This window comes from Argentina silus (assembly GCF_951799395.1).
Source record: "Argentina silus genome assembly, chromosome: 3".
Taxonomy (NCBI): Eukaryota; Metazoa; Chordata; class Actinopteri; order Argentiniformes; family Argentinidae; genus Argentina; species Argentina silus.
In genome coordinates, this window is record NC_139657.1 from 21425933 (window position 1) to 21439178 (window position 13246).

The following is a 13246-nucleotide window of genomic DNA, read 5'->3' on the forward strand; positions in this document are numbered from 1 at the left end:
TTGTTGATATTAAACAATGGAGGGAAAGGCTCAGTATGTGTTTACAACATGTAGGCTACTTAAATAAAAAAGTGAAAAATCTTTGTAAAATAAGAAAAAAGAAAAAGATGTCCAAAAGGAACGACCCTGTAGAGGGGTGTGGGGGAGTTAGAGATCTCAGAGGATGGGAATCCCTGGTCACATGCTGCACATTATTATCGTGTCTTTTCTGACAGAACAGAAGCCTCTTTCTCTCTCCAGAAGCTACAGGAAACAATGCTTTAACAAGCCTCTGGAGGGTTCTTCAGTCTAACTCTCTAAGGAGAGCCTGATGGAAAGAGCTTTTAAAGACCAAAACAGAAACTGTCTGTTTAGCTCCATGGCACATATGGCACATATCTAATCCATATAGTGCACAAGTGGTAATAGCCCTACATCTGAGTTTGGTTTTGTTTGGTTCTGTTCCACCACCCAATTTTCTTGTCAGGGACATGGATGATGCATCAGACGGGAATAGCAGCAAAGTTGAGTGACACCCTGAAGTGCAGAGTGACAGGGAACAGCAGTCTCAGAAGATAAAGACGCCTACAGCACCTGGGTCTTGCATGTTATGTGGCGGGAACCAGCCTCACTAGACATTCTCCTCTCCCCTCTACATAGAAGACTCCTCCGTCACTGAGGCAGATGTTCACTGTTGATAAGTGTTACAGAATCTCATACAACCAGGGAGCGACTAACACATTAACTTTGCAAAAATGCTGCCTGCTGAGTCCAAGTGTTTGATGACAAAGCTTCTGGTACTCTCTCCAATTAACATACATTTTACGTTTGACGATTTCAGATTAGCATAAAATTGTCAGGAACAGACAGAGACAGATTGCATTTGATACCTTCTAGCATAAATAAAAGGCAAGAACAGATAGCAGAAACAAGCCACGCTAAGCTAAACCGGTTAGCATCTTAGGCCATTTATCTCATTTAGCGACAGGCTGGACAGCTATGAAAGAGTGCTATGATCCTAATGGTAGCCTTGCAGTGAAAGAAAGTACAGGAGAAGAGGGATTTCCTCCATGAACTCAGATGAGTTATTTACCAGCAGGCTCATCTCGAACAGCTCTGTGGCCGTGTCTTCTTTCCAGAGAGCTTGCTCTGTGTGATTTAGCACTCGATGAGAGTCTCACATTTACCAACACAAGTGCACCCAATCGTGTAGAACATGGTTGAAAAACAGACACTCTAGAAACATCTTTGTTGAATGCTGCAAGGAAGGCATCATTTTCCATCAGATATCAAAGTCTGAAGACAATCTCTCAGGCTGAACCTTTTCACCAAGGCACCTCTTTGTGCAAAAATAATCTTTTCCGATCATTTGTATTTCTGATTCAGTCAAATAAAATGAACAGGGAGCATATGGTGAATCCAGTGTTTGATTGATAGCGTATGTTCTTGTTCTCTCCAGGTGGACCAGCGGACAGCAGCAGCCATGTGAGAGGACCTAGCAGAGCGCAGAGGATGTCCACATCCAGCTGAAGCAGCTGAGCTCTCCCCCTCCTGCACCCGTATGAGGACGAGAAGATGACTATCACCAGCCGGCAGTCCTTCAATGTCCTGATGGTCATCTTTCTCCTACTGTCCACTGCAGGTCAGCGAAAATGCACCATGTAATCAGTGTTTGTGGTGTGTGTGTGTGTGTGTGTGTGTGTGTGTGTGTGTGTGTGTGTGTTATATTTTACATAACATATGTTGTTCATAAAATAAATGTATGAGCCAAACTGTTTACTGTATCCTAAAAATCTAAAAGGTGTTAATGTAATTAACATGGCTACTTTTACAACGGAGCCTGGACCAGAACCAGCCGTTTTCCGTCTAATAGCCTCGGACGTCCCACTGCCTCTCCTCTTCTTAAACCTTTAAGTCTTGCATCATTAGAGCACTTTATGGTCTACTTCCCATGCAGAGGTGCTTTGCTTCCTTATTGCCAATTTGCCCCCTTGTAGCACCTGGGATGGAGCTACGAACGCAGACACAGTACAATCCAGGTTCTGCATCGTGGAAAATGCAGATACAGTACAGTTCTGCTGAGCTATGGCTGTGTTTGGTGTGGGAACGGGTAGATAAATAGCGCCCTGAGCCCTTTGCACACTGCACTTTCGCACATATGCAAACTTTGCAGTTATTCAGCTGCTGTATATTTTGGTTTTAAACATTTGACTTATATACTGCTCTTGTATTTTAGCATTTCCCTAGACTACCCACTGGGTTAGCTGTAAAATAACTATAATTGGAATTGACTATAAGGTTGACAGACGTTTCCATCGTTGTGTGAATTATATATTGTGTGAATTTCAAGACACCTTACATGTCTGTGCGCCTTATTAGATGTGTTGAAAGGTTTCTCTTAATAGAGCTGAGAATCACCTTTACCTTTTTAATATCACGTGTGCCTCTTTGATAACCTCTGTTCCTATAAGATAGTGTTCCTTATTGTTCATTTAATAAAAAAACAACATACTGTAACAGTTCTCCACCCTGCTATTCCAACTAGGAATTAGTTAAGATAAAGAAGCTGAAACATATTTTCTATTGATTATACAGTATTTAATGTGCAGTCTGCATTGCTCCTGGTGTGACATAGTTGGTGTGACAGTTGGCTATTTTCTTTTAAATTATATACAACCCCCCCCCCCCCACACACACACACACACACACACACACACACACTCCACCCCCCTACCGAGAGGATTTATTGGATCATGAAGGATCCAATCACAGAGGCGAAATAAAGATGTCTCTCAAATGTCATTTGATGATTGATGTGTGGCATTTATGAATCACTGATTTGATTTACCCATTTCAATTTCTGACTCTGTGATAACCTACAGTTAGCCTTTCACAGTACAGTTCCGGTCTGTACAGGTTTCAATCAAATGTATTCTAAAAATGTATAACATTTTTGTAAATATGTTTCTGCTCTTGTTTCGGTATCAGCATGCAAATGAGAAGTGAATTTCTGATTTGAGTGCTGAAAAATAGTCTCTCAGAGGGATGATTGACAAAAGTCTATTTGTCTGAGGTCAGACTGGTGTGTGTGTGTGTGTGTGTGTGTGTGTGTGTGTGTGTGTGTGTGTGTGTGTGTGTGTGTGAGAGAGAGAGGTCATTACACCATCATAGAGTTGTGTTGTTGTTACCTATCAACCTGAATCCAATTCAGGTTGATAGGTAACAACAATTCTTTCTGACCACTTCCTCACTGATTCTACCCCTCTTTTTCTGCACTGACGTGAAAACCTGTCAATTAGAGTCGTCGGAGGGAAGCTAGTCAGGCCTGGACTAGAGTGAGGCTCTGTACCAAGCTCATTAGACCTGAGAGTGCTCACCTCATTCAAATAGCCAATCTGTCCATGCCTGACATAATAAAATACTTCTTCCATCAGCAGAAATATGACAAGAACCCACCTTCAAAATAAAATCCCAAGGGGAACATTCCCACCTTTAATAGCATGAATGTCTTTGCACCATTATTGAAAGAAAGCGCTCATAATGATACAGTACGACACAACCTTCAATTTCTCCTACTCTATCATTGCCATTCAGCTAGCGAACATGCTAAAAGGGCAATGTTTAGAAGGACATTTTTACCTCTCATCCTATTAGCAGTGATACAATGTGAAAGGACGCCAAATTGCTCATCCTGATTGGTTTTGATAGTGTCGAACAAGCGGTTTAGTCTTGGTCCTGTTGTGACATATACATGTTAACCATCATCAGCCTCATAAATTGACACTCATTATCTCTGGTCACTTTCACAGACAGATTGGTAATTAGTGATCATCTACAAGAGCCTCGGCTGCCAAATGATGTTTCCATGATTTCAATCACGGAGAGAAAAGCGTCTTGGTTGCCAGATTCCATATTCATGACTCAATTCTTTGAGATTCTAGACCTTCCACAGACATTAGACAATTATTTATTGATTTTACTTTGTTTTCCATAGTTTGACAGTTCAGAATGAATCTCAATCAGCTAAATTAAAACTGTCACAACAATTCACATATCAGATTTTGCAAACGTTGTGAGTGCTTGCCAGATATCTCGTATCTCCAAAAGTCTTGTATCTAATCCCCCCTCCATCTCTCTCTTTCCTCTCTCTCCACAGCTCTGTCAGCTCATTTCCGAGTGTGTGAACCGTACTCCGACCACAAGGGGCGCTACCACTTTGGTTTCCACTGCCCTCGCCTCTCGGACAACAAGACCTACATGTTCTGTTGTCACCACAACAACACTGCTTTCAAGTACTGCTGCAACGAGACTGAGTTCCAGACAGTCATGCAGATCAACCTGACCACTAGCTCAGACGGCTTCACACATAAGTGAGTCTTGTTTTGGTAGATGCTAAGTGGGATCCTTAGGACGACCCTAACTATAACCCTTACCTGACCCTAAACCTAACCATTTTTGATGACTTTAATGGTGTCCCAAGAATCCCTGTTACACTTGTCTGTCCTGTTTCTTCAAGGGAATAAGCTTTATGGACTAGTTACTGTATGGTCCTTAACTCCTTGGCTCTTTTCGTCATCAACATTATCCCATTGTATCTTTTACAATGATTTTGTTGGAAAGTAGCCTAAACTATACTTTTTATACTTATACTTTTTAAGGAGCTTTGAATGATCTGCAAGGCGAACAACATGACACAACATGATACATTTTCTTGGAGAAGAAATCTGAGTTTCAAATGTTCGTGACTGATAAACTGTTGGCTCCCCAGGCAATATCACACTCATTGACACCATGTGCCTTGTGTTCAAAGGGCACATTGACATTGATCGACACCTAAAGTACAGAGAGATTCAGCAAGTGAAGAGCAGCTACAGCAGGCTTTGTTCCTGACTGAGTCGGATGCCTGTATGTGCATGAAAGCTCTGATAGTAATACTGCAGTACACCAGTGTAGTGCATACTGTAGTGCACTATGGTAGTATACTATTCTGAACTATGATAAACCAGTTTAAACCTGTGAGTACAATGTGGCTCACGAGCCTCTCTTCTCACCACCAATGCGACAGGACTCAGTAAGTGCCATAGAAGAATGAGCCTCTCAGTGTGTGTAGGAGCTCAGTAGGAGGAAGGCCTGACAGAGACACAGCGCTCGTCCTCTCTCCACTAACGCCTTCTCAGCATGGTTCAGCTAAGGCCAGTCACACCGCCCTCTGGCAGGTCATGATATTTCATTTAGTGACAGATAGCCTGATGGGAGGCCATTTCATCCTCGCCTCTGGAGAGCACTGAGAGCGTGATATTTACCACTGGCTACAACTTAAACTGTCCATTGTTCTGGGTCTTCTCCTCCTGCCTACGTGTTAGGAAAAGGAGAGTGTATAGGTAATAGCTGATAGGACATTCTACTGTGTCTTATCATGGTTAGTGGAAGGTCATGGAAGGTTATCTTCATGTTGAAATTGCGTTGTGCTTGGTCCAACAAAGACTAGAGACACAATCAATTTAACTGATTGTTTCTTTTCAACATTGTTGAACATTGGCAAATATTTGTTTATGTGAGACGATGATCAATCTCTCCACACAGAGGCCTATCCAAACAGTCCTGTTTGCTTACTCAAAGGTTCACTCAAATGCACTCCACTATGGATGGCCTGCTAAACACACTTACTGTATATACAGACACATTTACACATCACCTTAGATTTAGCTGGGCAAACAGTGAGCCATATCACAAAGGCACAGATGTAAGAAAAGGTAAACATGATTTTCATTCGAGCATAGTTCGAGTTGCAAAGCAGTTTGCTTTTGCTTTTCGAGTTTCCAGCTATTTGGACAGTTTAAATTACAAAACTCGGTATCCCATACAGCACTACTGTACACCACGGTCAAATTTAATTCAATAACTGACTAAAAAGTGTAAACTAGACACTCAAAATAAAGGATGGTGTTTCCTCTAAATAAAACGACTCACTTTGGAGATAATAACTTTCTTTCAGATTCAGAGCAATTTTCTTTTAGCTGATGGAAGCTGAATCCTAATCCTAATAGATCACACAATCACCTTCCTAGGTATTCCCTGCTAATGCACCGCTCTAACACACATCTTTAGACATTTATGAAGACTCTTATTCCAAATGCTGTTCCTAGACTTAATTGGAAACTATTTGCACACATTTACCTTGCGGTGTATAATTTATGTTGATTTAGCTGAATTGCAAGAAACTTTGATACCAGTTTATACACCACATAAATCCTAACTGAGTGTGAAAATACATTAATATAATCTACCATGGGTGAAAAGTGTGACAACAAGATTTAGGAGTGGCGGTATTATAAAGATACTGTAGATAAGCGAACCTCAGTTTAAACTTAAGTGACGCAATTCCTTGTTATACCAATTTACAAGAATGCTTAAAAGGCAAAAAACTTAATTGATTAATAACATTATCATTCCCTATCTCTTCCCATACAGTAACTACACAGCTTTGGTGGGTGTGTGGATCTATGGCTTCTTTGTTATGGTGATGCTGGCCCTGGACTTCCTCTACTACTCAGCCATGAACTATGAGCTGTGCCGGGTCTACCTGGAGAGGTGGGGGCTGGGTGGGCACTGGCTGAAGAAGGCCAGGAGCCAGTGGCACCAGCCTGTCCCAGGAGAGGAGAGCTCAGCCCAGGCTCAGCCCATGGTCCTGAGTCACCACCACCCTAGACATAGCCTCAGAGGAGAGAGCCACAGCCCCACTCTGCTGCCCTACCACACATCCACTGCCTGGTGAGTCACTCATTAACACACACACACACACACACACACACACACACACACACACACACACACTGAGTCTACTGTAAAGTCAAGGTCATATGAGAATGGAATGTTCAGTGTTTACTTTGGATATAACACTATACACTATAATAATGTGTCTAGTGTGGTAGCTATATGGACATAGTTTCAGGGCCAATGAACAAACACGATTGAAACAAATGCCTCTATAATTTGGGTGGTAAGCATACAGTGCCTTCGCAAAGTATTCACACCCCTTCACTTTTACCACATTTTGTTGTGTTATAGACTAAATTTTTCAAATTTCAGTAAATTTATTAAAATTGAAATACAGAAATACCTCATGTACATAAGTATTCAGACACTTTGCTATGACAGTCTTAAAATTAGCTAAAATGCAAAAATGTCATCAACAAATCACTCAATAAGATGAATTGAGTCCATCTTAATCTAAGGATAATAGTTCGAATTTATATCTTTGTTTTACAGGGTCTCTGATTTGCATAGGAATCATTTATACACTGTGTAGATTAGGATGTTACTACCAAATCAACCCATAACTTGATGCAGCTACCACTATTCTTCACACAAGAGATGGTGCGGAAACTGCATTGCATGTGCTGGATTTGCACCAAACTTAATTATTTTTGGCCACTTGGTTATAGACCAATTTTGTAGAGTGATTGAGATGATGTTGTCCCATCGACTGTGCTTTTTCCTCTGCACCATTCAACTTTGTAGATTTTTGTAAGTCTCCCCAGGCCTCAGGGTTGCATTCCTGAGCAGTTTTATTCCTCTCCATTTGCTCAGTTTGTAATGACAACCTGATCCACACAGTGTGTAATTGATTCCTATGCAAATCAGAGACCTTATAAAAACAAAGACATTAATTCCAAAATTACATGAACTATTTTCTTTGCATTAAGATGGACTCAATTCAGCTTATTGAATGATTTGTTGATGACATTTTTGCATTTTAGCTAATTTTAAGAGTGCCATAGCAAAGGGTTTGAATACTTATGAGATATTTCTGTAATTAAATTTTAATACATTTACTGAAATTTCTAAAAACCTGTTTTCGCTTTGTCATTCTGGGGTATTGTGTGTGGATTAATGGCAAATTCTTTTAATTTAATCCATTTTAAATTGAGTCTATAACACAACAAAATGTGGAAAAAGTGAAGGGGTCTGAATACTCATCCTAAAGAAGAAATTGGGCATGTCTTGCAGGTCCCTCCCCCATAAGCTATGTAGGCAGAGAGGGAATCTGAACCACTAAATCTCCCTACGCACCCCCTGTCTTAACTGATCTTACAACTTAACCATGTACGCACGCACAACACACACACACACACACACACACACACACACACACACACACACACACACACACACACACACACACACACACACACACACACACACACACACACTTCCCACACACTAATATGCTCTCTGCCCACGCACTCACACCACTTCAATGCATAAACTATAAAAAGATCTTATCCTCTCTCTCCATTGGCAGTGATGAGGAAATGTGTAAGTAATTAACTCATCTGAGAATTAATTTTTTGCTTGCTTGAAGCCTTGATAGTGTACCAATATTCATCCAACAACAGCAAAATCATTTGATCATTTATTTAATCTATAGAATTTTATGTATTCATTTATTTTCCATCTTAAAATAGTTCTGGTTTCAGCAACCATGTGCTCTAACCTCAACTTCTGTATTAAAAGGTTATTTTCTGTGATGCCTGTCCAGATCATAATAAAGCCATCATCAGATCAAATGCAAGCAGCATTGCAAGCTCCGGACCCATATTCCACATCTAAACTGACAGATTTAACAGTAGACAGTCTTTGCAGAATTTCAAGAGAAAAAACACCATCTGCTCATGTGACCTTTTAATTCTTTGCATTGCCTTTGAGGATGACTAGAGGTCGGCATCACTCAGAGGGCCTTTTTTGTTTACTCTCTGCTATACTTTTTGTACAAAAACTTTCGACAGCAAAGAAAGTTAGAGATGACAAATAGCTCCCCAAGGAATAGATCCAGCCTTGACATACATATCTTGCTGTCATTGCATTCAAAGTACAACTGGATCAAAATAAAGTCCAAACAACCACACTCTTTGGCTGAGAACTTCAATTATTCAGACAGTACTCAGTCTCAGACATAGCTGGGGCTGGCTACAGTAGCGCTCAGAGCTTTAACTGAAGGCAGGCAGCCACAGGCTGGTCCTCTGAGCCAAACCGCCTCTCTCTCTCTCTCTCTCTCTCTCTCTCTCTCTCTCTCTCTCTCTCTCTCTCCCTGTCTCTCTCTGTCCATGATAACTTAAAGGGATGGTTAAGTCTATTTTCATGTTTAGGTGAAATATCATCTTACTCTGAGTTATCCTCATAGGCCAGTAGTGAAAGCTCCTCCGGCTCTCTGTTCTATATTGCTACCGCAGCAAAGGCTAACAGAGCAGCCCTCTCCAACAGCAAGTGGAGAACAGAGAACCTCTCACTACTGGCCTATGAGGACAACTCAGGTTAAGATGATATTTCACCTAAACGTGAAAATAGGCTGAACCAGCCCTTCAATGAGGGCAGAGATTTGACAAATGGGTTTGTGAGCCAGGGTTCTGACACAGATAGAGGACCTCAGACTGTAGAGAGGGCTTCCTAAGGGCTGCACTCCTGGTGGACACTAAAAGTAGACTTGTCCCTCAGAGGCACCTTGTTAGACCCAGCGTGAGTTCAGTATGAGAAGCCTCATGCAGGAGTGGTTGACTTGTATTGTACTGGCAGCTCGCCAGCTTCACAGAGAACATGATGTCTGTAAGATTGTATTAGAATTGGGGCAGAATTCGCATTGTGAATAACAAAGGAGGCCCAGAAGGATAGAGTGTTGACTGGAGCCTGCAAATGTGATTGTGGTACCTTATGTATGTAATGGGGGATTGATGGTGACTGCTTTGCATTACAACATAAATGTTGGTGAGGATAAGGATGGTATTATGTTTGTTGAGATATTGCTCCAAAAATAAATGTAAGATTGTATATTTTACTACTATTGTTTTTGTTTAGACTGTGTCTTAGTAAGTGAGAATGGTTTCAGTAAAAATGCATCATTTCTGTAAACATAATCATATTCTTAAAATATTCTCAGCAAATCATTCATATCCCTATTACAATGACAGACACCAAGGTCACAACCAGTTACTGTGTTTTCTGGGGTAAGATGAACTCCCAGAAAGAATACAGTATGTTACCTATACTGAAAAGTCCAGGTTTCACAGTGATGTACAATCCAACTGTTCATTATTGCAGTACAATTAAAACATTACATGCGTCTTGTCTAAGAAACACGGTAACCACTTGTGATTGAAAAGGGTCTACAGTATGTTACCAACATAAATATGTAAACAATGCGTCATGAGATGGCCTTCAGTTTATTTGCTTTATCCCAAGAGAGGATGCAGGGTAATGGCTGAGTATAGGACTCATCCTCTGCGGAACATCTGTTGGGCCTAGTCAAATGTAAACAAACAGAGATAGGAGTCAAGTCCCAAAACTGACATCTAAAAAAACAACAATACTTCAAGCTTCAAGTATCAGATAATTTCTTTGGATCTATTTCTTTGGAGGAATTGCAGCATTGCAAGTTAAAGTGTGGGAACACTGTTTACCATAATGCTACATGAGGAGGCTGGTATATGTGCACTGCTCTGGGTTTGGTGTGGGTGGCCCTGGGAATCCGTTATTATTACTTTCGGTCCGTTTCTGTCCGTGGACACCCTTTATTAAAGTTTGCCATTCAGGTATTGAACTCAGATTGAGCAATTAGAGAAAATGTATCGTGTATTGTATGCTCTAGCCAAAATATAGGGACAATGATGGTATGCTTTGAGTAGAACGAAGAGTCTATGTGCCATATTGTAATATACAGTATATGCTTTATATGGGTAATATTGCCTCTTTATTACAGTCTTATGTTTAATGCTCCACGAAAAAAGCAAGATGCTCTTCCCAGTATCCTTCTCCTAAGTACCATCATGATTTAGACAATGATCCCATTGAACCAAAATAGATACACAATAAGACCCCTGTGGTTGTGTACAGTTACACCAGCTAAGTCCAAGGCTCATAGCAGTTTCAAGTTATTCAATGATTGAAACAAGGCTTGATAAGAAGCTTGATCGATGAGTAGGCATATGAGTAGACATTTCAGAAAAAAATCTGAAGCTCTTGTAAAATCTCTATTTTTGCATACAGACTATTCATGCACACAGAGCACATGGCCTGAAAAAAGCTATATTTTAGACATGATCCTCCTCCTGGGACTGTAGCAACCCAGTAAACACAGCTGTTCCTGGAAGCTCCCAGCAATGCCATAAAGCACTCAGTGCTCAATAATTAAACAGCTGCCCTGACCCTTATAAACTCTTAAGATCTTGCTCAAACTTTGGGGCATGTTCACACCCACCCCCTCTGCCTGAAGGTGATACCCTCTCTACCCGCCCTGGCAATGGGCAACACATGTCTGATGTGATGGGCACCAGAGAGACAACTGGATTCAATTTTGGGGCATTGGTTGGCAGAGGGAGCCTCCTCTATTATTAGTGCTGCTCTTTGCATTCCTCTTATGTACCCGTGTGCTGATACTCTGTCTCAGAGCATCATCAAAAAGAGCTGAACTGCAGTTATCATTTGGATCAGGATTTATAGTGCTGTTTGAGTGAATACTGGAAATACTGTGCCCGGGGCTTGGTGTGTAATGCGCCATGGAAAAATAAAAGCTATTCCCCCGTCGCTCATGTTTGTTGGAGAAATTAAAAATACATTACTGTATATTGATTACATTGAGTGCAGTATCTGCCAGCATTGATGGTAAGAAAACAGAGTGGGCACTGTGGCAGCACATGTTGCTACTGCATGTTATCCAGGGCGTTTGGTGAAGATTTCCATGGTAATTAGCAGAGCGCTTGGCTCAGGTTCACAGCAGGGCCCAGTGCCATGTACCACCCACCTCCTGGGATACCTCACCAGACCAGCTGAGGTCATGCATAGGCGGAGCAGTTCAAATGAGGTGGCATCTGTCACCACATTCTGAGGACCTGACTCAGAGCTGTCACCAGACAGCCATTTTCAGTCACAGCTCTGTGACTCATCTTATGCGAGTCTGTTGCCTGGCAAATGGAGTCTGAGTTTTGTCAGCCAGTCAGTGTCTATTACATTGCTTTGGTCAAAGCAAGCATAAGGCACCTGCCTGCTTGACTGCTTCACTGCCAGAGAACTGACATGTGAATACAACTCGGATACGATTCTGCAGAATACGCTTAAGAAGTTAAAAAAGCTTTTCATGTTTTGTTTTTTTGTCACCATGTGTGATCAAAGCATATTTCTATCTCTGCTCATACCTTAATCGCAATCGTACCTGGAGTGGTTTGTGTGGTAATAATGGTGTAGAAAATAATGTAATTACCGGTAAGGCTCACCTGTCTGGTCTGTCTGTGGAGAGGCATGTCCAGGCCTTGTGCAATTAGATTGCAACACTCTCCATGTGGTGTGAGTTAATTAACATGCACAAGACAGCCTGGCAGAGTCTTCAACTGTATGTCAAGGGAGAGAACAGGAAGTAGAATTATTTTATCAGGTAAGCGGACTGAGAACATATACTTACTTTCTTATAAATTATTATAACATGGCATGCGTTTAGGTCTATGTGCATATACCCAAGAGAAGAAGAACAAATGGTGGTAGGAAGAACAGAAATATGTTTGTGGGTCTGATTCATTTGGCTGGGGGTTGGGTCAGTTGTCGTATCTGTACTATGAGTGTTTTAATATACTTTTCTTTTTTTTTCGGGCAGAGTGATGCTGTGAGAGGATGAATAGAAGAGTGCAGCGATGCAAAGAGTTTACCACAGAGGAGAATAAGTCTGACACCCGTCTCTGGATTATTGACACAGCACCACAGGTAGGCTGGCCCTGCCAGAGCAGCTAGTAGCCCTGGTCTGGACACAGACTATGTCCCCAATCCTCTGAGCTCCAAGCCAACACCACTGACTGGACCTACAAAACCAGGTTAATATGGGCCATAGAAACTAAGCAGGGTTAAGGACACAGTTTCTATGAGGATCTACAAAACAATGGAAGACCCTAGCATGGCTACCAAACCACCGCAAAGGAACGAGAGACACGTTTATCTACAGGAACTCAATTACAACATTGTTTGGGGAATTCTGAGCAAGCCTTAATTGAACTGGATAAACTGCAGTTACAAGCAAAGGGTCATTTTTTAAAAACACCTTTCTAGATATAGATTGTTGATTGCACTGCTGTGTGGGTTTTGATTCATTAGTGATTAGAAGCAGTTGTGGGTTTTATCTATTTGGTGATCTATTTATGTCAACTAGTCAGGGAATTCTATGAGTGGAAAACATTGTGTATGAGTCACAGTCAAGGTTGATGCTGAGCATCGAAGTAAAGTTATTTGTAGA

The 13246-nt window shown here is 41.3% G+C and overlaps 1 protein-coding gene across 2 annotated transcripts; it reads left to right on the plus strand.

The window, feature by feature from the left end:
- Positions 1-1499: 1499 nt before the first annotated feature.
- Positions 1500-12780, plus strand: shisal1b (shisa like 1b; the record flags this gene model as incomplete). Of its 2 annotated transcripts, XM_083665796.1 has the most annotated exons (4): positions 1500-1621; positions 4136-4349; positions 6451-6750; positions 12617-12780. In XM_083665796.1, coding segments are annotated over exons 1-4 (582 nt in total). In that variant the 5' UTR covers positions 1500-1554. The 2 variants fall into 2 exon arrangements, with proteins under 2 accessions (XP_083521922.1, XP_083521921.1); XM_083665795.1 differs by lacking the exon at positions 12617-12780 and having other exon boundaries at positions 6451-6754.
- Between the last annotated feature and the right edge of the window lie 466 nt (positions 12781-13246).